Source organism: Pseudoliparis swirei, chromosome 23, assembly GCF_029220125.1.
Source record: "Pseudoliparis swirei isolate HS2019 ecotype Mariana Trench chromosome 23, NWPU_hadal_v1, whole genome shotgun sequence".
In the NCBI taxonomy this organism is placed as follows: domain Eukaryota; kingdom Metazoa; phylum Chordata; class Actinopteri; order Perciformes; family Liparidae; genus Pseudoliparis; species Pseudoliparis swirei.
In genome coordinates this window covers 19,724,461-19,750,006 of record NC_079410.1, presented here as the reverse complement: position 1 = coordinate 19,750,006, position 25,546 = coordinate 19,724,461, and the positions used below count along the sequence as shown (strand labels likewise).

At 45.7% G+C, this 25,546-nt stretch overlaps 2 protein-coding genes across 3 annotated transcripts in view; both read right to left on the bottom strand.

Annotated features, from left to right (window-relative positions):
* The window catches only part of LOC130188120 (myosin-9-like), a 29,487-nt gene extending 26,307 nt beyond the window's left edge, over positions 1 to 3,180 (bottom strand). For both annotated transcript variants that reach the window (XM_056406226.1, XM_056406229.1), the window contains exon 1: positions 2,984 to 3,180. The gene's annotated coding sequence lies outside the window, so the exon portion shown is untranslated. The remainder of the gene's footprint in view (positions 1 to 2,983) is intronic.
* A 7,911-nt stretch (positions 3,181 to 11,091) lies between these two features.
* txn2 (thioredoxin 2) lies at positions 11,092 to 17,677 on the bottom strand. The gene is made up of 4 exons (XM_056406257.1): positions 17,600 to 17,677; positions 13,321 to 13,592; positions 12,506 to 12,629; positions 11,092 to 11,843 (listed from the first exon to the last, which is right to left on the bottom strand). The coding sequence occupies exons 2-4, from the start codon at positions 13,590 to 13,592 to the stop codon at positions 11,727 to 11,729; spliced, it is 513 nt and encodes a 170-aa protein (XP_056262232.1). The 5' UTR covers positions 17,600 to 17,677; the 3' UTR covers positions 11,092 to 11,726.
* Between the last annotated feature and the right edge of the window lie 7,869 nt (positions 17,678 to 25,546).

The following is a 25,546-nucleotide window of genomic DNA, read 5'->3' as shown; positions in this document are numbered from 1 at the left end:
TTCAGAAACAAAAGATATTCCATTTACAATAATTTAAAGACAAAAGGTAAACAGAGACGATTAGTATTTTTTTGAGAAGCTACAGCAGGGACATTTTTTTGTATCTTTCCCTAAACGAAAATAAACAATCGGAATACTTTATGACCGACAAATGATTACAGCTCTACCTCCCATTTGTTACAAAAAAAACCTTGCCCTCTCCAACTCAAGTCAGCAAGTAATCGGTTTCAGCCAAGACGACCCTGCCTTCAATAAAAAAGTATCCAAACAACCCCAGGCCCAGGCTTGAGCGAACGTACACCGCCTCCTTGTTAAGACGCCTGGGTTTCATTTCGTCTAGCCTGCAGTACGTAACCCTCCCAGAGGGGATCTGGGGGGGGGGGGGCGACATTGCTGACACACGCGTGATGGAATGGAACGGTCTCCGCGGGGGGCTCCATAACCGCGCTGAAACTGGCAATAAGTGCGAATAGCTGGCCTCCGGGGAAGCAGTTGCACAATGCTCTGCAAGTGCTTCATCCATGACTCGAAACACACCAACAGGACGTGACGTACTGCATGTCGCACGACGCGCCCCTTTAAGGCTACGCACTTAATGATGCGTCTCTTTCTCGAGCGAACGACGGGGCCCGCTCCGTGACGGTGGAGGTGCATCATCTGGAGAGATGGTTTTGATAAAACAAGCAACATATGACTCTAGAAACAGACCGTGGTTTACATCCTACAGCTACTGTTGACATTTCAGCATGAAACATCATTTGCACAATCATTTCGATGTCCTAGTACTCGGTGTAGTAATCTGACACCGAGGTTTCATCGCTCCTTGGCAGAAAGCATCAGCCGATTGCGAGCACATGGTTCTGATTCTACAAACGAGAGCGGAGAGGTGTCTCGCTCTCTCTTGGACACCACAAACACTCTGCGCGATGCGTTTTTTGGGTAAGCGGGCGCGAGCAATTGATGCCTGGAGATGGCGTGCTGGCGCTCAAGCCGCACACGGCCAACCGCACGGCAGTGGGGCAGGCGTGCCAGAGACTGTTTGCCTCCCAGACTGCAAACACAATGATGTGCCGTCTGACAGAGCAAACACAAAGTGCCCTTACAAAGCACACTTTGTGTCGGTGTGCAAAGACAGGGCACCTCCAGGCACGACGAGAATGGGACACTTGACAAATCAGAGGGGAGTCTGCGATTGGCCTGTTGGAATAAAACCATCGAAGGGGTCGCTGTCCCATCTTTCCGAAATGGGTTAGATTAGTGAAAGATTCCTGTTATTACCTTCGCATTGAAAATGCGGAAGGTTATTTTTTGATCGCCGCGTATTTATTTATTAATCGCATAACTCAAAAAGTATTAAACCGAAACGCATGAAATTTGGTGGGATGATTGGTTCTTATCTGGGGACCATTTGAATAGATTTTGGGATTGATCGGGTCAAATGTCAAGGCCAAGGTCATGGAAAGGTCAGTCTTCTTTTTACCATAGCGCGGCAAATTTTTATCCAATTGGCATGCAACTAATGCCAAAATGTTCATACTTCAATGCCCAATCTTGTGATATGCGAAGGTATGCGCTCTACCGAGTGCCCGTTCTAGTTGTTCATGTACTTGCTGCAAACTGGGGGAATATAATATTCAGAAGATGTTATTCTTTCCAGATCCATTCTTCACTCTCAAATACTTTTTACACTTGTTGGAAAACCTTAACTGATGAAACTTGCACTCACCCATTCTCCCGATATACACATTACAATACTGTCTAAACATTTATGTCTGGAAGAAGGACCCCACCACGTTCTCCCCGTCCTTTCCTATATTTCACACTGACTTCTCAGGCAACATTTTGATTTGTGACTGTATAAATAAAACTGTCTTAACTTGGCTTGATATTGATAGAGCCCATAAAATCTCTCATGCTGCCTCTGCGATCTTATTCACAGTGGACCGCACTATAATTACAAGACAGACCTGGTCATTTTAAGCTGGCATTCTTCTTGTGGAGCTCAGAATTCACTGACTAACTGACATAACAACCAGTGCCTATAAACTACTGTAAAAAAATATAGCACCCTGGGCTAACAGTAATTTACAAGCCAAACTTAATATCAGGCATTCAAATGCCACATCCAAAACATGTTAAAAGTAGAGTGGAAAATAAATGTGCCCCTCTTGGGTCAAATATTGTGCCAAATGTGAAAGTTGTACATTTCTTCTACTAAGAATGGGCCCTTCTGGAAGAGTATGTAAAACTAGCCATGTTTAACCTCTGGTGGAATAAATCAGTCAAAATGCATTCCTCCTTTGCTGGGGGCCCCTTGAAGAAGAAGGAAAAAAAACCTCGAGGGCCCCAGGATGCTTCACAGACTGAACTGACGTTTTTTCCCCCTTCTTGTTTTCAGTCCACCGGTAAACCAATGACGTCATGCCGCCAGCTAGACTTAATATCAGCGACCACACACAGCGGCCGTTTCTGACCGTTAGACGCCAAACAGAAAGTGTAACGACAAAACCCAAACCAGTCACAAACAGCCCGGTGTCCACGACGGAGCCAGAGTCTATAAAAAACACTTTCCTCCACTTCCATCGCACTCAACTCTTCACTGGCCCCTTTATCTTTTCCGCAACTCATTGAAGCGAATCACTTCCTGCCTCCACCGTTACGGCTTTTCAACGTCTCGCCGGCTGCCACAACGCCGACTCAGTATCTGACGGCGTACGTCCCGCGTATCGCACACACACACAGTCATTTTGAAGTTCGAGAACGATGAAGTGTGAAGTCAAGCAATAGAAAAGTTTAAGAAACTTCAATTTAAATCTGTTGCCCCGCTCCACCCTTCCTTTGCGGTTGCGGCAGTGAAACTAGCAACCGAGCCACTTCCTGGTCCGCTGCACTTGCCGGAGTGACGGGCGGACTGAATGAGTTACGGAAAGAGTAACGCGGAGAGAGCATGGCGGACAAGCGCGTTGCGAGTTGAGAATATTACCTGCAGGACGCCTTTTTTCAGGGAGGGGGTCGCTAACAACAACAGGGTGGCTCGGTCAGCGTCGCCGTGAGTCAAACTTCTTTTCCCGTCGACAGCAGCTTCGCAGAGAGTTCAGGCTAAACTACAACGCTCGCTTCCTCTCTCTCTCTTTCTCCACTCCAGTCACTCTTTCTATCTTCTTTTCTCCTTTTTTTCCTTCCTCTTCTCTCCCCCTCTTCCTTCTTCCCTCCCGCCTCTACTGGCTGCTAACTGGTTCCCGTAATTTCACTCCGTACGTAGCCATCCGGAGCCGGGGTGCGGTCCTGGACGAGGCGGGCCTCTGCCCGCGTGCACCGCCCCTCTGGCCAATGGCTGCCGCGCTCTGGTAATCCGCACACTTTGGACCAATCAGAGACTGGAGGGGGGACAGCCACTGCGCAGGCGGAGCGCGCAGGAAAACGCTGAATTTGAAAGAGTTGGGAGGGGAGCGGGGTACAGATAAAGCTGTGTTTAATGAGAGAGGTATGTGCATACTAAGGATTTTTATGACCATATAAGTAGCAGTCAACTCTCAGGATGGACTGCATCACCCAGGGCCGCCCTCATGTGTCAACATGGGCTAGTCTGACCACCAGCTTTGAAAACAAGTAGCAGTGATGCCTCCGACTGATTGATCCTTTTTATTCTGTAAGGCTGCCCAATATCAGACTACTCACTAGTCTATACGGCTCCTCATATCATTCATGTCTTGTCATGTCTTTTTTGCAATAATTTAACCTTTTTGAAACTGTACACTTCCTTCTATCTGATATTGGAAAGATTATATAATCATATATTGATGTGCATGTTATTTATGCGTGTTAGTTTTTCTTTCTCGTTCCAAAAGGAGGTCAGAGGTCAGAAGCAGAGCCGGGAGCTCATAACGGATGAGTGTCTGGCCCTTGGGCACTTTGGCAGGATGGATATTGGCCTTGAACCTCTCAAAACAACACGTCAAGGGACTACACATATTTTGTTTATCTACTGTATGTAAACAAGTTATGCTTGTTTGAGTTCTTAGATGCAAACGATATAGAGACCTATCATGTGTGTGTGTATTGAAAGACTTGAAGAGACTTGAAGAGACATTAAAATCAGTAACTGCCATTTTTCCACATTTTCTGTCAGTGCTCGTGCGCTTGAATTTTGCAGTTGTTCTTTTGCATTTATTTAAACCTCTCATATAAATGATTACATCAGGAGACCCAACAAGACGTGAGGTGCAGAACAGATTTTACTCTCACAGGTTTCCATCACCTGAAACCGGTAAGTCTAGATTTCGTAACCAGACATGTCAACACCACATAGGAACCGCTGCAGGCGATCATGACATTAATGTGAAGGAGGGGAAACCCTTGTTCAGGGCTCACATCACTCCTGACATTTGTTATTGTTGGCAAAAAAAAGGGCCCGACTTGTTCTCGAGAAGTGTATGCAATGGGCAAGACTGGGAGATATATGCAAGATGAAATCAAAGATCAACGGGATGAAGTGAAAACATTTTTTTTTTAAATCACTCGGATGATTTTAATCAACGTTTTGATCAGTAGCCCAAGCTGAGATGGGAAAGATAATTAAGAGCAGGGATTCCCAACTAGGGGAACACACTTGGCAGTGCATGTATAGTTGGCAAGCGAGAAGAAAAGCTAAAACACTTAATGTAAAAGAAACAAATCCTTGCAATCGTTAGCGGAAAGTAACGGATAAACGAAAATGGAATATTTCGCCAAAAGTAGTGAATAATCTATTGAATATCTTCTGCCAATAGTAAATGTTAACTTAAAGGGAACCACCATTTAAATTAAAGGTTCCATCTTGTAAAAAGGGAGATTTTCATGTTTTATTTTAATTTTAATTTCCCAAGTAGGTCAAAAGGATGTACCGTTGTGATGTCACAACTACAGAATATATAAACCTTTTCACTGTTTTGAAGCGTAAACATTCTTCACGTGTCCCAGTTTATTTGTGGTTGACGTGTATGTGAATGACCTGAGCTGACAGGAAGTAAAAATGTACCTTTAGGCCCAGCCCTATATGGGCGGCATATGTCTCCTTTAAGTATTCAAATATATTATTTCCATTGCCGATCAAAGTTCAAGTCTCAAAGCCAGAAACCATGAAGAGTTGTGATGTCAGCAAGGAGACCGCGTATGAAGCGGCTCCATGCACAGTTAACGGGACATTGTTGCATTTTTTTTAATAACCAAATGAGTTTTTGTTTGTGGTGTTGTCAGATCTGAAGCAGAACGTGTTGCTCTAACTTCCAAATGTATTGTCTACAGGGCAACAATACTCGATGACATCACACATTTGAGTTTTAGCACTCTAGCTTTTTGAACTTTGGGAGAGAGTTGTTCATGTTTCAGAATACTATGTTGGACTGCCCTTGAACGTGGGAATGATATGTATAAATTAGAAAAAATGTGCGTAACCAAAATATACATTGACCATTCAAATGTATGAAGAAAATCCACTTTTGTAAAGTTGATGGTGTTAAATAATGTCCTGCCTAAAAATAATTGAGAAGGGGAGTGTGTGGAGGGGTTGGATTTGAGGAATTGTAAAGGTAATTTCGCTTTTGACCTATATGTTTCATCTCCCCTTCCACACGTTTAGGAGGAATCAAGAAACAGATACTGCCGCTCTGGATGTCCACGGATATATTTAACCTTTGACCTCCAAATCAAATAGCACAGCACCACAAAGGGCAACACTTGACCCGGAGAAGTCATATCATGACAGAGACTCAGGTATGGCCGGCATCCACCCGGCAAACATAAGAAAATCGTGTGATTTACGTCCACCGAGTGTCATCACGAAAGGAATGCGCCCCGTGTGCATGTTTTCCTCCACGTTGAGCAGCTGGGCATCACGTGCTCGTGCACGTGCAGCCAAGCCGGCGAAACACTCGGCGGCGCGCCGAACTTTTGGGAAAGCTCAATAAATCTCGTTCTCTCCGGGATGGATGGGAATTATCTAACATTTTCAGCGGGAGAGGTGAAAGGTCACCGCCCCCCCCCCCCCGCCACACACACACACACACACACCACCACCACCCCGGCACCCGTTACTTAAGCGGGACCAGATGCTGAGCGAAGGAGAAGGGAGGAAAAAGAGAGGGGGACTTTTAAATAAACAATTTTCTAAAACATTTTTTAAAAAGTGAAGAAATGTTCATGTGTAACAAAAACCCTGTGCTGGAAAATTACAAAATAAAAGTACACAAAATATTCAACGATGGTGCGGGAGAACTGGACAAAGAAAGAGAAAAATGTGGGCTTTGAACCGCGGGCATGTTTGACCAAATATGGACACTTCTGACCTCACCATCTCCCCTCCTTCCTTCTCTCCTTTTTTCACACTATGACCTAGTCTCTCTCTCTCTCTTTCCTTCAGTCGGCGCGGTAATAGCAGCAGGGTGTGTCTGTAATTCAGGGTGTGTGAAGCCATTATATTACTCCGAAAGAAAAGCAGCCATTCAGCTACAGCACGCTGGGAGGGTGGCATGGTCAAGTCACCGACCACTCTCAGTGTGTGTCTGTGTGTGTGTCAGTGTGTGTGTGTGTGTGTGTGTGTGTCCTCATGCATGACATGTGTGGTATCAGTAGCCCTGATCGGTGTCAAACCTGAGTGTAAGGAGGATGTTTAACGCTTCCTTGGCTCTGACCCAGTTTCTCCGGCTGTAAACTCTTACAGGACAGAGCCCCTGTGTTTATTTCGTTTGTTCAATACATCACTTCCCAGGCACGTACAAACTGTGAGTGTGTATGTGTGTGTCACCTAAAAGGCCACAAAGAACAAACAAGAGCACATCCAGCTTTTGAGATAATGGGTCAACAATGTCTTCTGCCCCCCCTTTCCTCCTGTGTCCAGCACCTCCATCCTCCTCGTTTCCTCAGTAATCAGCCCACAGGAACACGCTCAGGAATGTGGAGTAAAAAAAAGAAAAAAAGAGCTAAGATATTTGCTAAATTACAAGGTGGGCAGATTTAACATCTCTAATGCAGTCAATATGAGATATTGGTCCGGTATTGTGAGCCATGTGTGTGTGTTGCAACAGGGACTGTGTTTCTTCTGTTTTGGTCTGCAGCAGAAATGAGAACAAACAAGGTGGAGGGCAGCATGTGTTTAAAATATAAATACAGCGATGAATTTACTATAAACACAGAATGCTCTCGGGCTGTGCCAGATCTGGGTGGTGGTGTTGTTGTTGATGAGTCTCTCGCTCTCCCACCCACACACACAACCATGAACCCCCACACCCCACACACACACACACACACACGCGATATATATTTAGATCAGTGATTTAATTTCAAACTAACACGCAGAAACACTTTTAGGAGGGATATAGTTAGAATAAAAATGAAAGTCTGCTCCTCGGCCTGTTTGTTCAGCAGCAGCTAAATACCTTCCCTGGCGTCTTTTTTTTGCCTTATATGGTCATAAGAGTGGTTGCGCGAGCGAGAGAGAGAGCGCGAGGACGGAGGTGTGGTCTTTGGTTTCTGGCGGAAGAGGTGTAGGGTTACGAACCTTTGGAGCTTGTTCTCGTCTGCTCAGTCATCTCTCTCTCTCTCTCTGTCAGAAGAGGATGAACGTTAACAAAAGAAAGATGTCATCATGCCGCCTGAGACATCTCCAAACCACGCAGGAATGCCTTTCATCCAGCACACAAACGATTACGTCCGTCTGGATCACCTGATTACGTAATGTCAGTGACCCCCCCCCCCCCCCCCCCACACACACACACACACACAGCTTCTTTTTTTGTTACTCTAAATGTGCTTGAACACATCAGTAATGATCCAATCCGAGACCCGTCAAAAGAGGTGTTACTACTACCCAGTGGCGGGCCGTGGGCCTGGGGCCTGGGCCTTCAGTGAGGTCCTACACAGTCCCACCCGAATTAATCCACCTCTTATTACTATCATTATGATGCCATGGCTCTAGACCAGGGCTGCTCAATACCTCGATCGCGACCTACCGGTCGATCGCATGACATAAAAAAAAATTGGCCCGCCCCCGTCATTTTCTCTCTAGCACGTCTTTGTTTATTTATTAAACTAAACAGCCGTCTGATGTTGATCGTATCTACACAACAGCATGTCATTTCTCTCGGCTCTCCGTCTCGCGCGCTGCAGAATGCGCGCATCGGGACGGAGAAAAAGAAGAAGAAAAAAGTCACTTGCACTAGTTTGTTCACGAAACAGGGCATTGTCGCACCCAAAGCAGTTTCACCGTGATGATAAAGACACATAACTATTCACTGAAAATAAAAGAAAGAAAACAAATAATTTGCAACATAGGCTATTTGCCATTTTATTTTGTGCCAAACATACATACACATTGAATAAAAAATAGAATGCATTGTATGCCTACTCACCAAAGACTGATTATTTGAACACAAAATCCATCCTTCTTTCTTTCCTCAAGAAGACTTCAATGACTCTGTTGTACAGTCTATCAAATTCAGTTTCCTAGTTCTGAGGTTCTGCATCTCAAGATTCAAGATTCAAGATGTTTTATTTGTCACATACACACACAGGGTGTGCAGTGAAATGAAAGTGGCAATGCTCAGCAGGAATGTGCAAGGGCAACAAGTACACACTATTTACAATAAAAAACAACACAATATTTACAGTAAGTGTGTGTGTGTGTGTGTGTGTGTGTGTGTGTGTGTGTGTGTGTGTGTGCCTAAGAGGGGCAGTTGTGTGGGTCTATGTGGGGGTCCTGGTGAGGTCGGAGTTCACAGTCCTGATGGCCTGAGGAAAGAAACTCCGTCTCAGTCTCTCTGTTCTTGCAGCGTGACTACGGGCGCCTGCCTGACCGCAGCAGCTGAAACAGTCTGTTGTTGGGGTGGTGAGGATCCTTCATGATCCTGCCGGCTCTGGTTCTGCACCTCCTGGTGTACAAGTCCTGCAGGGTGGGGAGTGTAGTTCCAATAGTGCGTTCAGCCGAACGCACTACTCTCTGCAGAGCCTTCCTGTCCCGAGCGGAGCAGTTGCCAAACCAGGCTGTGATGCTTCCTGTCAGGACGCTCTCTACAGCTCCAGAGTAGAAGGACTGAAGGATCCTCTGGGAAACTTTAAATTTCCTCAGCTGCCTGAGGTGGTAGAGGCGCTGCCTTGCCTTTCTCACCAGAGTGTCTGTGTTTGTTGACCATGTCAGATCCTCGGTGATGTGGACTCCCAGGTATTTATACCGCTCACCCTCTCCACAGTAGTCCCGTTAATCCCCAGTGGTGAGTACGTCCTCTGTTGTTGTACCCTCCTAAAGTCCACAATCATCTCCTTAGTTTTGGTGACATTCATGATGAGGCTGTTGTCCTGGCACCAGAGTGACAGATCAGCAACTTCCTCCAGGTAGGCCTTCTCGTCGTTGTCGGAGATCAGGCCCACCACCACTGTGTCATCCGCAAACTTGATGATGGTGTTGGAGCTGAACCTGGCCACACAGTCATGTGTGTACAGGGAGTACAGTAGGAGGCTGAGGACGCAACCCTGGGGGGATCCTGTGTTCAGGGTGAGGGATTTGGAGGTGTGTCTGCCCACCCTGACCACCTGTGGCCTGGCGGTCAGGAAGTCCAGGATCCAAGCACACAGGGGCGTGCTCAGTCCCAGCTCAATCAGCTAGCCGGCCAGTGTGGAGGGGACTATGGTGTTGAAAGCTGAACTATAATCAATGAACAGCAGTCTCACATAGCCCCCCCTCTGGCTGTCCAGATGAGAGAGTGTGGTGTGCAGTACCTGGGAGACAGCATCATCCGTGGATCTGTTTGTGCGATAAGCAAACTGCAGCGGGTCCATGGAGGAAGGGAGGAAGGCGCAGATGTAGTCCTTTATCAGCCTCTCAAAGCATTTCATGACCACCGAGGTGAGGGCCACCGGTCGGTAGTCATTCTACCTGCCCATAGGCCCCGCCTCTCAATATTGGTAATCCAATCAAAAGACGTGCAGCACTCCGCCTGCTAGCTGGCTTCGGTGCCGGTTCCGGGGCCTTCTAGAAGGCCTAGAGGAGCCAACTCTAAAGCTGATTGGTTGACACAACATTGTCATTCCCATTCACTTGAAGCTACCAGCGCCCGCAATGTTGATTCTGAAGGCCTAAGGGCAGATTTTAGCCCCCTGGCAACACACGATGGCTGAATATGATTGGATAAAAGATCTAACATAAAGACCAGCCCTCCAAATCTCAACCTGGCGCTGGCAGCAGCGCAACCAAGAGGAACGCTATGGAATTAAAAGAATAACTCTTACTCTGGGAAATAATTGAATACATATTTGTGGGAAAATATATTTAGAAAAATATATATATTCTGATGATGTTTAGGCCAGCAGAGAAGGCCTTGCTGGCCCTGACGGCCCGCCACTGCTACTACCACATCAGAGTGGAGGCCCCCTGAGACCCCCTGCGACAGGCCGGGACTGTTGGGTCGGTCAGCAGGTCGTGGGAGAGACGCGGGGCTGCAGGTGTTTGAGCGCGCAATCACACGAACAAGAAATAGGGCCTTTAATCGGGGCTCTCCGATTAAAGCGCAAGGGCTCATGGGAGACCTCGCACAAAAGGCGCGTGCAGCAGCTCTTCCTGTTGGGGACATGACTCCATTTATCTTGCATAGAGGACTTTGCATGCCTACTGTTGACACAGTGATAACTTAGCACTTTTTGTTTTTATAATTGTGAATCATAGCAACCAACACACAAGGCATGTTGGGCCAGACCCGAGACGTATGTAGTCTAGTGGTTTGGACTGTTGGATTCAAACTGGAAATAAAAAAGGTAAACCGGGGTCAGTCATCGAGTCTTATGGAGGATGTTTGATCCGGGTGCGAGACCACACGTATTAGTCCTGATTAGAGAGACTGTCCATTTGAAGGCATGAAGGTGGCCATAAGTGGTGGGTGGCATGTGTGGCCGTCACGTCAGCATGAGCAACACCTACGGACCAGAAGACACCGAGGGCTACTTTTGGTTCATCGGTCAAACACTGTTTTCGTGAAATTTTCCCAATCAGTCGACCAAGTGAGGAAAACCCACAACTATTACATTGAAATCAGTGTCATTTGTTTTAAATCAAAAACACAATTAAAGTACAAGAACATCTGACTCTTTTATTACTTCACTCTGTCATGTTCCCAGTACATATAGTTCGTTTGATTCATAAACCAAACCTGTATTTGCAATTCCCACTTGACTTAAGTCCACACACACAATCTTTTAGGCAGAACGGTGTAAAACGACCCAGGTGTGGCTTTCGCCATGCTAAGAGAAACGCCGCCACCGTGCGGACAAACGCAGGTACTACAGGTCAACACTCATAAACCTTATTCGGTATGGTCAGCTTTTTAAGTTGAACCCTCCGCCAGCTCAAATTAAAACTATATCGTCCGTCCCTCATGTTTTACACGTACAATGTGGCGGCGTGGTTTCCATTCTGCTGACTTGTTTTTGGACATGTATGCGTATGAAGAGCCCAGATGCTCTCGTGAGGTGGAGAGAAGTCACATTTTACTGAATAGAAAACGCTGCTAAAAAACAAACAAATGGAAGCACACACCCATCTCTAGACAAAGAAAGAAGAGGAGCAGTCCGTCTGGGGATGGGTGTGAGCATTTGAGTGTTTACCACCTGAGACTGTGGCATGTTTTTTTAAACAGGCCGACGATGGCGGCCGTAATGGTCATACACAACTACACAGTGACGGCGGTGAATGGCAGGGTTAGGGGCTACTGTCCGATGACCCTGCCCACAAATGAGTCCAGCTCGTCGTCATCTTTGATCCCCACGAATTTGTCGACTACGTCCCCGCCACGAATGGCGATCACCGTCGGGACGGCGGACACCTGCGAACGGATGTTCATGTGTTAGAGGACAATGTTACGACTCATCATATCATAGATTATATTTAACATTTACTCAAACCACATTCTATCTGAAATAGCATAACAGCGTTCGAAAGTATCGGCAATAAAATTCTTAGAGGTATAAATCGTATTTCAAAATGTCAAAACTAAAAGTTAAGCTGTATATGTGTTTTAATAGGCAACAGCTCGATTGAACATGTAATGCAGTAAAAAATAATGTTATTTTATTTAAATGTATTTAACCAGGAAAAGCCTCAGTGAGAGCACAAATCTCCGTTACTAGAGTGTCCTGGCCAAGACGGCACTAGTACATTAAACAAAGTTTCAGTCATACTACGTAAAACAGTGACAGTAAAAAGTGACAGAAAAAAAAGAAACATATTTTTTTTGATCACAGCAGGAGTAAAAACCATTTCAGATATTCACAACTTTCATTGTTGGCAGGAAAAATGGTGTCATCTTTGCCATTGATACGTTTGGGTTTTTCAAATTTCAGATATCCGCAAAAGCATTTCTGATTCGTGCGATATAATCTTTACTAGGAAATACTGAAGTGATCCAATATGCCACACCACCCTTCTGAACATAAAACATCTCAAACATCTTAATGGCAAATACAACAAAAGATTCTCAGTTCTCACCCCGTACTCGATGGCCAGGTCTGTGTGATCGTCGATGTCAACCTTTGCCATGGCAACGCGGCCTTTCTGTTTTGCGATGGCCTTCTCCAACCTCGGCCCGAGGATCTTACAGGGACCGCACCACCTGAAGAACCACACACACACACACGCAAGTAATACATGTTTTAAGTACAGCCACCTCGAGTGAACAACAAAGAGCTGTACTTGAAATGTTAAAAACACAGAGCAAAGAATGTAACCTCTCAGACAAAATATCTGAGGTTCTGGTTCCCAAGAGGAGGTAATGTGGCCCCACAATGCCTTGCGGCAGCAACAAGTAAAGCGGCGCAGCATTGGGCCGTCAATAACACTGACTCAGTCGTTTCTGTTGGGCTCTAATTTGTTAGTATTGATGGTTTTTAAAACGATATACTCCTTATAGGAGTTGATGTAGCAAACAACCCGACTGGATCTAGAAACCTCTCTATTGGACAAGAGTATTTATCTTGGTGTTGCGCAACCTCACATGATGAGTGGAATACCCCCAGGTCAGTTATTTATACGCGTGTCTATTTTAAACACTGTATGTGACCCCTCTGGTCATTTAAAGGGACAGTGAAGCCGGAAAACAAGCCCCCATATATTTAATTTAGTGCGTAAACCTTTTGGAGGTACCGTATACACACACACCTTTGTATAGTGTATAGCTACAACCACCTTTTAAAAAATTGTATCCATCAATTGAACTGTTTTTAATGTGTTGTACGTCGACCTTGAGTGCCTTGAAAGGTGCCTTATAAAATAACTGTTTTATTATTATTATTATTACTACTCACTGTGCATGGAAGTCAACGAGCACGGGCAGCTCGCTGTTTATCACCCGGACCGTGAAGTCCTTGTAGTCCTGAACGTTGAAGGAGACCCCCCGGCGGGAGGTGTGAGGGAGGGAGCGAGGCAGAGCATGCGAGGGCGAGAGGAAGGAAGCCCGGGTTGCGCCGGACTGCGGGGAAGAGGTGGCAAAAGAAGAGGAGGCGGCGGCGGCTGGGAGGCAGCGGATGCCTTGCGCAGAGAGCGTCCACATTCTGCGCACAAGCAGCCTGTGAGCCATCTGCGTGAGAGACGTGAGGAGGAAGGGAACAGAGGGAGGATGTTGGTTACTAAGAGAAGAAGAAGAGAGGGTGGCACCCTCACAGCCAGTCTGCATGAATATGTCACGGCACCAAGTGTGAGTGGAGTAAAACGGTATGGGGTGAGAAATGGACATTTGTAAAAAATAATCTGTATTTCAGAGAAACATATGATAATTCAATTCAATTCAGTTTATTTGTATAGCTCAATTTCACAAATTACAAATTTGTCTCGGAGTGCTTTACAATCTGTACACATAGACATCCCTGCCCCAAAACCTCACATCGGACCAGGAAAAACTCCCAAATAACCCTTCAGGGGGAAAAAAAGGGAAGAAACCTTCAGGAGAGCAACAGAGGAGGATCCCTCTCCAGGATGGACAGATGCAATAGATGTCATGTGACCAGAAGGACAGATTTAGAGTTAAAATACATTCAATGAATATGACAGAGTGTATGAATAGTTCATAGTAGGCATATTCCACGATGGAGACCTCCACGATCCATCAGGCAGATGGCGGTGGGGAGGAGGAGTGGGCGGAGTCTCAACAGTGGGCGGAGTCTCAACAGGACAGTGGCGTAGTCAGGAGCAGGAATTCCACGGCCCAGATCTCGATGATCCATCAGGCAGATAGGATCTATGCCGTCTCATAGGGTCCGATGACCCCATGAGACGTGAAGTCAAAAGGACTCCGGGGAGAAAGAATGGTTAGTAACGTGTGATTGAGAGATGAACATTCATCCCTAAGGAGAGAAAAAAGAGGAGATAGGTACTCAGTGCACCCTAAACGTCCCCTGGCAGCTATAAGCCTATAGCAGCATATCAAGGGGCTGGACCAGGTGAACCTGATTCAGCCCTAACTATAAGCTCTGTCAAAGAGGAAGGTCTTAAGTCTACTCTTAAACGAGGTGACTGTGTCTGCCTCCCGGACTGAAATTGGAAGCTGGTTCCATAAAAGAGGAGCTTGATAACTAAAGGCTCTGGCTCCCATTCTACTTTTTAAGACTCTAGGAACTACAAGTAGTCCGCATTTAGTGAGCGTAGCTCTCTAGTGGGCAATATGGTACTACAAGCTCCTTAAGATATGATGGTGCATCACCAATCAAGGCTTTGTACGTTAAGAGAAGAATTTTAAAAGTGATTCTCGATTTTACTGGGAGCCAGTGCAGAGCAGCTAGTGCAGGAGTGATGTGATCTCTTTTCTTAGTTTTAGTGAGAACACGAGCTGCAGCATTCTGGATCAACTGGAGGGACCTAAGAGACTTATTAGAGCAGCCTGATAATAAGGAGTTGCAGTAATCCAGTCTCGAAGTAACGAACGCGTAAACCAATTTTTCTGCATCTGTTTGAGACAAGATGTGCCTGATTTTTGAAATATTACGTAGATGAAAGAATGCAGTCCTTGAGATTTGCTTTACGTGGGAGTTAAAGGACAAGTCCCGATCAAAGATAACGCCAAGATTCTTTACAGTGGTGTTGGATGCTAGGGCAATGCCGTCTACAGAAACCACATCACCAGATAATTGATCTCTGAGGTGCTCAGGGCCGATTAAAATTACTTGGTTTTGTCTGAGTTTAACATCAAGAAGTTGCAGGTCATCCATGTTTTTATGTCTTTAAGACATGCTTGAATTTTACCGAGTTGGTTGCTCTCCTCTGGTTTTATCGATAGATATAGTTGAGTATCATCTGCATAACAATGAAAGTTTATGGAGTGTTTCCTGATAATATTGCCCAAAGGAAGCATGTATAAGGTAAATAAAATTGGTCCAAGCACAGAACCTTGTGGAACTCCGTGATTAACGTTGGTGGTTATCGGCGTCATCGTTTACAAATACAAATTGAGATCGATCTGATAAATAGGATTTAAACCAAATTAGTGCCGTGCCTGAAATGCCAATCGACTGCTCCAGTCTCTGTAACAGGATGTCATGGTCAATGGTGTCGAATGCAGCACTAAGGTCTAACAAGACCAGGACAGAGAGAGTCCTTTATCTGCTGCCATTAAGAGGTCATTTGTAATTTTCACCAGTGCTGTCTCGGTGCTGTGGTGTTTTCTAAATCCTGATTGAAATTTCTCAAATAAACTATTATGATGTAGAAAGTCGCACAACTGATTTGCGACCACTTTCTCAAGGATCTTGGAGAGGAAGGGGAGGTTAGAGATCGGTCTGTAGTTAGCCAACACCTCTGGATCCAGAGTGGGCTTCTTCAGGAGAGGTTTAATAACAGCCACTTTGAAGGAGTGTGGTACGTGGCCTGTTAGCAGAGACACATTGATAATATCTAATAGAGAGCCGCCAATTAAAGGCAAAACGTCTTTAAGCAGCCTCGTCGGGATGGGGTCCAAGAGACAGGTAGACGCGTTAGAAGTAGAAACCGTTGAAGATAATTGGTCACGGTGTGTTTTGTTTTATTGAACATGTATACGCAACACTCTGCTCCATGTATAACTTTCTGGTGACTTGTAATCCCACATGGGCATGTGCATCGCTACATAATGATAATAATATCATTCATTGATATTTAATAATTAAGGTTACTTTATTGAAAAAAATGAAAGAAATTCACTGGTTCCAGCTGGTCAGATGGGAATCTTTGCAGATATGGAGCGATGTTATGTCATATCTTTGGAGTTTTGGGCTGATGGACGGACAAAACACTTTGATTAATAATCTATTAAGTGTTTAAGTATTGTGAATAATTTTCAAAATTCCAACTTTAAAAAACCCCCTAAAGTATAAAAATGTTATTGTTTTTCATTAAAAGACGAAGAGGACCAGCAAATATTCACAATTGAGAATTAGTTTTTTTGCTTTAAAAAAGGTAACACAAAGACAAGCAATGAATGCATGATGATCAGACTGCAGACACATGTTCTTCATTATCCTCCGACATTACTGACACTATACTGTCCTTCCGTCTGTGGCTCGTGAGAAACTTTACTCGGTCACGCGCTTCTTCCGCGAATAAGTATTAACGTTATATAAATGCTTTCTCCCCGGAGTCCTTTTGACTTCACGTCTCATGGGGTCATCGGACCCTATGAGACGGCATAGATCCTGTCTGCCTGATGGATCATCGAGGTCTGGGTCGTGGAATTCCTGCTCCTGACTACGCCACTGTCCTGTTGAGACTCCGCCCACTGTTGAGACTCCGCCCACTCCTCCTCCCCACCGCCATCTGCCTGATGGATCGTGGAGGTCTCCATCGTGGAATATGCCTACTATGAACTATTCATACACTCTGTCATATTAATTGAATGTATTTTAACTCTAAATCTGTCCTTCTGTACACATGACATCTATTGCATCTGTCCATCCTGGAGAGGGATCCTCCTCTGTTGCTCTCCTGAAGGTTTCGTCCCTTTTCCCCCCCTGAAGGGTTATTTGGGAGTTTTTCCTGGTCCGATGTGAGGTTTTGGGGCAGAGATGTCTATGTGTACAGATTGTAAAGCACTCCGAGACAAATTTGTAATTTGTGAAATTGGGCTATACAAATAAACTGAATTGAATTGAATTGAATAAACGACTGTCTGTCTGTAAGTGAACACTTAACAGCTGGTTAAGTCTCTTTTGACACAGCCATGTTGTGATAACTCCTATGAACACTAATGCAACAAGGGGTGGACATACAGCCGAGCTATAAAAACAAACAAACATTCACCGTTTTCTTAGTGAATATCAACAAAATAAAAACAAAAACGTGTAGCTGTGTATTCGCGACTTGTAACGCTGTCTTCGTATCTACCCGCGGCTCGTCGGCTCCATTAAGTTAACCTACGTTACGTATGACTTTGCCCTCCCCTCTCCTCTCCTCTCTCCTCCTCTACTCTCCTCTCCTCCCCTCCCCTCCTAACCTCGCCGTCTCGTCCTCGTGCTGCGAGACGCACAAACACTCAAACCGAACAGCTCAGCGGCTCAAAATCCGAAAGTCCCACAGCAGCAAACGCGAATAGCGGCATTACGGCGCGTCTCCCGTGTTTACCTTGCTGCTTCGCTGGAGTTGAGCTCGGCCTTGGCTGACCACTGAAGTACTTCCGCCTTCGGTTCCGCAGGCCGTAAAGAAAAGAGGCATTTGATCGCCTCTTTAAGCCGCAGTACCGCGAGTGGCGCCATCGCATGGCCATCCAGAGAAGTGCAGGGCAGTTTGTTTAAGGGACGCAATGAGGGGCACATTCAATTCAATTAAATTCAGATTATTTAGTATAGCCCGATATCACAAATTAACAAATTTGCCTCAACGGCTTTACAGTGTGTACCGGACGACATTCCTGTCCCAGGACCTCACATCGGACCTGGAACAACTCCAAATACATCTTTGAAGACAGTTTATAGGTAGTTTATATTTTCTCAGCGGGGAAAAGTAACATAGCCCATTTATTCAGGTACTGTGAAAACATTGTTTTAAGTACTTGGACTTGATCATTTTCATGTACTTCAGTTTAAAATCAGAAGTGTTATTTGCAAGGTACGTTAAACATACGAGGAATTTGACTCGGTTAAAGTTGCATAACAATAAACAGAGAATAAAACAATATAAATACAATAACAACATTAAACCTTGTAAATAACAAAAGAGATAACTGAACTTTAAAACAAGTATATCTTTAAATAAAAGGGGCGAGTGTATTTTAATAACCAAAGAAAATATATGCAAGGTTGTTTGAAATTGTCCTGGTGGATGTAAGGGGCCGTTAGTGGGGGTCCGGGTCTTTGTTGATGAACCCGACTCTAGCTGGTAAAGGTGTTGTTGGGAAGATTTTGTTACCCTTGGCCAGGCTAGGTTTCCCCCCTCGTCTTATGCTACACTAACCAGTAGCTTCATGTAAAAACAACTCTAAATTTAAACATACTTTATATCTTGCTTTGTGTAATCCACGCGAACAATACATTTTTGGTTTTATAAGAAGTGACATGCTTTCTTGACGAAAGCTTAGCTTTATGCTAATTCAATTCAATTAAGTTTGTTTTGTATAGCCCATTCTCACAAATTACAAATTTGCCTCAGAGTGCTTTACAATCTGTACACATAGACATCCCTGTCCCAGAACCTCACATTGGATCAGGAAAAACTCCCAAACAACCCTTCACGGGGTAAAAAGGGAAGAAACCTTCAGGAGAGCAACAGAGGAGGATCGCTCTCCAGGATGGACAGAACAATAGATGTCATGTGACCAGAAGGAATCATTAGAGTAACAACAAATTCAATGAATATGACAGAGTGTATGAATAGTTAGTAGAAGTCATGGACCACGATCCAGACCTCCATGATCCATCAGGCAGATGGAGGTAGAGAGGAGGAGTGGGCGGGGCATCAACAGGGCCATGGCATCATTGGTAGATAAACTGATTGCCTCCTAGCGTCAGCTCCACATGTAGCACACATACATGTGAGAGTGGTATCAATCCTCTCCTCTAACTCTCAGCATGAGAGCAAATCAGAGTATTCCCCAATATGTGAATTTATAATAATGACATTTATATTTCAGGAACTGCCTCGCGATATGGGCAGGAATGACAGTGTAAGACCGGCCTGTGATTTCGATTTCTGAAGAAAGGAAGAAAGAAAGAAAGAATTTATGATGGATAAAAACAAGAAACAAGTGGCCTATGCTTGTGGATCCAGTATTCTTCTGGAAATGAATATCGTCCCCCGCCCACTGCTCGCAATGAAGTAATAATTTATTGAGAAGGACTGGTCTAAGGACTAGGCTAAGGACTGGTCTAAGGACTGGGCTAAGGACTGGTCTAAGGACTGGTCTATGGACTGGTCTATGGACTGGTCAAAGGACTGGTCTATGGACCGGTTGATGGACTGGCCTAAGGACTGGTCTAAGGACTGGGCTAAGGACTGGTCTAAGGACTGTCCTAAGGACTGGTTTAAGGACTGGCCTAAGGACTGGCCTAAGGACTGGTCTAAGGATTGGTCTAAGGACCGGTCTTAGGACCGGTCTATGGACTGGTCGATGGACTGGTCTAAGGACTGGGCTATGAACCGGTCTATGGACCGGTCGATGGACTGGTCGATGGACTGGTCTAAGGACTGGGCTATGAACCGGTCTATGGACCGGTCGATGGACTTCGCCTTTCATGTCGGAGAGAGCAGCGGGATGAAAGGGAGGGATTGTGGGTGGGATGTCTGGAATAGAGATGGGTGTCATCCAGGGTTCAGTGAAGTCAGACTTAAAAGGACCAGAGAGTGAGGAGCGTCAGACGGGAAAAATACTCCATGAGGGAGGATTACTAGAGCACAAAGTCATGTGTCAGGACCAGACGATGAGGACAGGAGAACACAGGAGAGGCCTTGGTTCTCATTTTGACTAAGAGGCGTGCTTATTTGTCATGACGACCGCGAATGTCCTCTTGTAAGGATGAAGAGTCAGGCTCCCTCAGTGTTGTGTGGCTACTCCATTACAACGGCTTTGGATCCGAACGCTTTTGAACAGGATGCGTAAAAGCGTTGAGACGAAAGTTGGGATTTCGAGACCCTCTCTGGTCCTTCGGCCTCCTCCCCTGTTTCGCAGCATCGGACCGCCTGGCCTCTCTGCCGGTCTGCCTCCACACCGACGACTCCGCTCTATTTTTTGCAGGTCCAGAGCGGTGCTGCCTGCAGACGCACACCCCATTGAAGCTTCGGATGCCCTCCCCTTTATGGACATCCAGACGGGCGACCATACTGATACGATTGTGCGTCCACTCTCAGAGGATCTTAAGTCCAGCACAGCATTGTACGCCCTTCAGCCTGAAGTGGACTCAGATCTTCACACAGGAGCTGTGTTTGGGTCAGGGGGTTTTGCCGCTTCACGATCTACAGCGTCAGCGAGCACTCAGGTGCAAAGCGAGCAGCAGGACACACAGCTGTTTTCTCACCTCTGTCCACCCACAAAAGCCACTGGCAGAAACAGAGGCCGACAGGGCAGACGGGTGACTCCGCCGCCGACATCAGAGGATCCTGCGATCAAAGAGAAGCGGCAGCAAAAGGGAAGAAAAAGGAGCTTCAGGGTGGACTGCAAAGGCAAACTGAAACATGCGGCGCCGTCACTTAGCGAGAAAGAGGAAGCTGCCAGGCTGTGTGAGTGGTTACAAAGTCTGGGCATGGAAGGCAGCAAAGAGGGGGATGCTGTCCCTTCCAGCGGCCAGCGGGGGCTATTTGCGTCCAGACGGAGCGGGTTGAGCAGAGAGCGAGAGACAGCAGCGAGCCACAGGCGAGACCGGCGCCCCCATTTCCTACCTCCCCTCTGCCAGTCCGCCTCCCTCCTGCACGTGCCTGTCCTGCTCCTTGAGAACTCCCCCCCGCCCTCCCCCTGCGCCCCCCCAAGCCCTCCCATCCACCAGCTACCCGTGCCGCTGCTGCAGCAGCTCTCGTCGAGGAGGAAGTGAGATGCTGTTGGTCAGCCGGAGAGGGGAGGCCACGGACTCGCTCAGGTTCAGAGGCTCTGTTTGTGTCTTGTTATGTTCCAACTGATTCCTGATTCATCTCTATATCTTTACTTCTTTCTGACTAAACCTTAATTCCATGCCCTATTCAATTGAATTGAATTCAGTTTATTTTGTATAGCCCGATATCACAAATGACTAATTTGCCTCAAAGGGCTTTACAATCTGTACACATACGACATCCCTGACCTTTGACCTCACATCCGATGAGGAAAAACTCCCAAGAATTAGAAAAAAAACCTTCACAGGAAAAAAAGGGAAGAAACCTTCAGGCGAGCAACATAGTAGGATCCCTCTCCCCGGATGGACGGAAGCCTATGATTTTTAAAAGTTAGATTAATCAAGTTGTGGACACAATAACATGAACAACAGTACAGTCTGATGCAACTTTTTTTTAGCTCTGTGAAGATGTTTTGTGTTTTTTTTGTTTCTGCAGATGTTATGGTTTTTTTCTTCTATTTTAACACCTGTGCATCACAAACAATTAACAACAAAACATTGAATAAATTGTTTAAATGGATTGATACACCCAAGACAGCTGATCGATACGCACATTAGCTAAATGTAACGGAGAGAGCCTACACATTTATTACAGCTAGGCTAAAGAATAGCCTACCCTATTTTGTTAGCTCTAAATGGCTACGCTAATGAATATCCTGCACAATTTTGTTTGTAAAAGGTGACAAATATTTTAGGCAGCTCTTATAATGAGTAGCCTGCCCATTTTTGTTAGCTAAAAGTAATGGCTAACCCATTTTAGATAGCCATGTTGAAGCAGTCGAAATATATACGTTCAGTTGTTAAAAGGCTAAAATAAGTAGCTGTTTAGTTGAAAGCAATCTATAATCAGCTGAAGAATTTAGAACAAAATAAATACATAGACATGCGAGATAACTGAAATACAATGAATAATCAGTTCAGAATAAATAGTTAGCGAGCTAGTTAGCTTAAAACTAGCCTAATTGAGAAAAGGGAAAAAGTAATGTTTGCTGGAAACCACTGTTCTAGACGTGTTCATGTGCACGTGACCACTGTATATACCTGTGATGTTCTTTTAAGTAATTACAGCATTGAGAGAGATGTTTATTTCAAGCTCCACGTGTTTGTTATACCTTGTTATTTCTGTGTCACAACCTCATCTTTCCAGCAGAGGGCGCTCTGCCCGTAACAGACAGGAGGCGGAGGGGGGATGTTTATTAGACTGGGGCCGTTGGGGCCTGAACAGAGCGGTGCTCTGTGCCCCTGCTGAGGTGGGATCTGTGTGTCAGGACCAGAACACACCGGCCTCAGTCCTCCTTACCGCTCGCCCTCGCGTACCCCTCCCGCGCATGTTTACCCTCGAACGCAGCCCAAACTGTTTGTGAGTGAGGCTCTTTTTTTCAAGGCCTGCCCGCCCCCCCCCCCTCAGCCCTCTTTCGCCAAATAAACATTGCACCGGAAATTGCAGGGATATCTGGGATTTTTGAGGGGTCCCGGTGGAAAGGAGGAGAGGGCAAGAACAAGGGCGCTCTCTGTGACACCTCGGAGGTGAGGGGAGGGCGAAGAGGCGGACGGAGGCAGGGATGGGAGGGGTGGTGGGGGGGGATCCAGAGGGGAGGGCGTGACCTTGGCTGTGGTGGTTGGCGGGATGGGCAGCATCAGCATATCCACTGACAAACAGGTACAGGTGACCCAGTTTCCTTTGACCCCATCAGGGCCCGGCATGCGTGCTAAGGCTGACCTCGCTAATCATGGAGGGCTCTGACCCCCGGCTTAAGGTAGAGAGGAAACAATACTCTCTGTGACGCCTCCAAACAGACGATGACCTCCTGGGGTCGTCGTAACCGCTGCACCTGATCGCTACCATCTTGGCTGCAAGAGTTGGGAATACAACAGCCATTGATGAAGCCGAGGCAACGGGACAAAGCACGCATGAGTGGCAGGGGGTGTGATCTTTTGTCTTTACAGAATGACCCCGCCCCCCCCCCCCTCCCCACCACCACCACCCACCTTTGTGTGTGAAGTTTTTTCCCAGCTCACTCCCCATAAACCCAGCCGCCTTTAATTAACGATAACATCCCGGTAGTGGAAAAGCACACAGCTTAAAGCCTGTTGTTGCGCATTTTAAACCAAGAAGATGGAAAATTACAGTTGATGACCTTGTGTTTACTTACATTTCTGTGAAACTGTATCCACGGCAATTTCATGAGTCTCCTCATATGTCCTTTTGCTGGTCATCTTTTTTTAAATATGTTGTGACGCCTCCATTTCTGTCGAGGCTTACCACTGACCTATAATTGCGATATCCTGAGATTTGGGTTCCTTATGTACAAAATGTCATGATTATAGTAAATTTGGCCAAATGCTATATATATATATATATATATAGAGAGAGAGGGATATATATATATATATAAATAATGCATATATATATGTGTGTGTGTGTGTGTATAAATACATGGGAAAACAGGAAATGCACAAATAGAAATTCAAACAAACGCCTTTCTCATCTGTCCTTGAAGGTTTGATGTCTTGAATATGTTAAAAGGAAGAGCTGCACACTGAGGTTTACGTGGTTTACGTGGTTTACGTGCCACACGTCCCGATGAGAAGGTGAATGTGTGAGGATGAAATGTAGCAAACGGCGACAGGAATGTGTTTTGATGTGCGGACGCAGACACGTGTACGGGATGACACACCTGACAGCTATGTGAATTGATATGCTTCCGGTCTCCCCCCCCCAACCCCCCACCTCTGCTCTTGAACCGATCCGTGTTTCAGTGTTTGGGAAGTCAACAGTGGAGTTCCTGTTCTCTGTTTAAAAATAACTTTGTGACTTAAATTCCTCGCGCCCTTCCTCTCATCCTTTCTATGCTGGCACTCTCCCGTTGCTTGTTTTTCTTTCCAATTTCTTCTGTTTTGGAACAGGCTGTGCCCCCTCTCTTCCTTTGAGACACTTTGTATCGGTCCATGCGACACACACACACACACACACACACACACACACACACACACACACACACACACACACACTCATACAAGCACAATGAATGGACAAAAATGATGGCGATAAAAACTATGATGATAATAAGAAAAACAGATTTACTTCACTTTGCCGAAGTGGTTATCTCCGTTTTCTAAAAACACGTTTTATTTATTTAATTATCGTACAAAACAGAGTTATCAAATCACCAGCACAGACAACAATGAGACGTTCATAGAACTAGACTACCGTAAGCCTCCGCCAACCACTCTAATCAAAAACAGACAAAAACAGACAAAAACAGACAACCTGACAACGCTCATGCCGGCATGGAGGCATAAAATAAGTTAATAAACACCATGCTAATACCGGCAGCAGTGGGACAAAAGAACATAGGACACAGGAGACAATGCACTACAACATGGTGGTTTAGCACGTTAACTAATTAGCATTCAGCAAGGCTGATGGGAGAGCAGACGAGTGGCAGTGCTAGCTAGCAAAGCAGCGCTAGCAAAGCAGCGCTAGCAAAGCAGCGCCGCTAGAAAAGCAGAGCTTGAAGAGCAGGGATAGAAAAGCAGCGCCGCCTGTGACAGCTAAAAGTTAAATAGTCAAAAAATACTAGAAATAGCGTTATTTACTCTGGAAAATTAAAAGGCATATTTTTGGCTAAATGCACGCTTTATGAACCAGTTACTTTTTCATGGACATGTATTCTATTGCAGAGGAAGGCTGAAGTGACGTAGTTCTTTTTGGGGGTAATTTCTTTCCTTAATTTAATATCTATTGGCGATAAAGACAGAAATTGAACAGTAGACATTGTGCTTATTGTGGTGCGCACCCTAACCATCAGGACACAGGACACCCACGGAGATTAAATGTAGGACGAGAAAACACTAAAAGGCCGTCCCACGCTCTCCCATAAACGTCAGACCAAAGACAAATTACAACAACCTTCCCCTCTTGTGTGACCCCCCCCCCCCCCCTCCCACAAAGTGACAACAAAGACACCTGTCCCCTTTCATCGGAGGAGTCCAGAGGGATATGTTACCGCCAGTGGACAGAAGAGAGAGAGCTTCAGGCACACTGCCATGACATTAGATATATTCAAGACATATTCATAATGTGCGTGCGTGTGTTTTTATGGCACATAAAGTGTCGCTGCAGGTGTGGCAAAACAAACACTGCACACCTGTCCTCATGGACACACAAAGCCACTTTTCTGTGTGCTATGAAAAGAATCCGATGTGAAAAGCGAGCCGCTTTTGTCCCACCGACCTCGCTCTCCTCTCTTGTTCTATCTATTTCCTGTTTGTTTTTTTGTTTATTTTTTCTCACTGCCTAATATTTCCCTGGTTCCATGCATGCGGTTTACACCCTCAGCCCCCAGTCTTTCCACCGACAGTTTTTATTATCTGTCCCCCCCCACCCTATTCCTCCCCATTTCTCCCCATCACCTATGGCTCTTTGATAGTAGCGCCAGGGAGGTTTTCCAGCGAGCTCCTAAAGCAGACCTGTGTCACTTCGAACCGTTGC

Excerpts from the sequence above, each read along its gene's own strand:
- txn2 (XM_056406257.1), bottom strand. The coding sequence starts at position 13,592 with ATGGCTCACAGGCTGCTTGTGCGCAGAATGTGGACGCTCTCTGCGCAA. Across the intron at positions 12,630-13,320 it reads CTCGTTGACTTCCATGCACA|GTGGTGCGGTCCCTGTAAGA; the intron begins GTGAGTAGTAAT and ends GTGGTTCTTCAG. Across the intron at positions 11,844-12,505 it reads ACCTGGCCATCGAGTACGGG|GTGTCCGCCGTCCCGACGGT; the intron begins GTGAGAACTGAG and ends ATCCGTTCGCAG.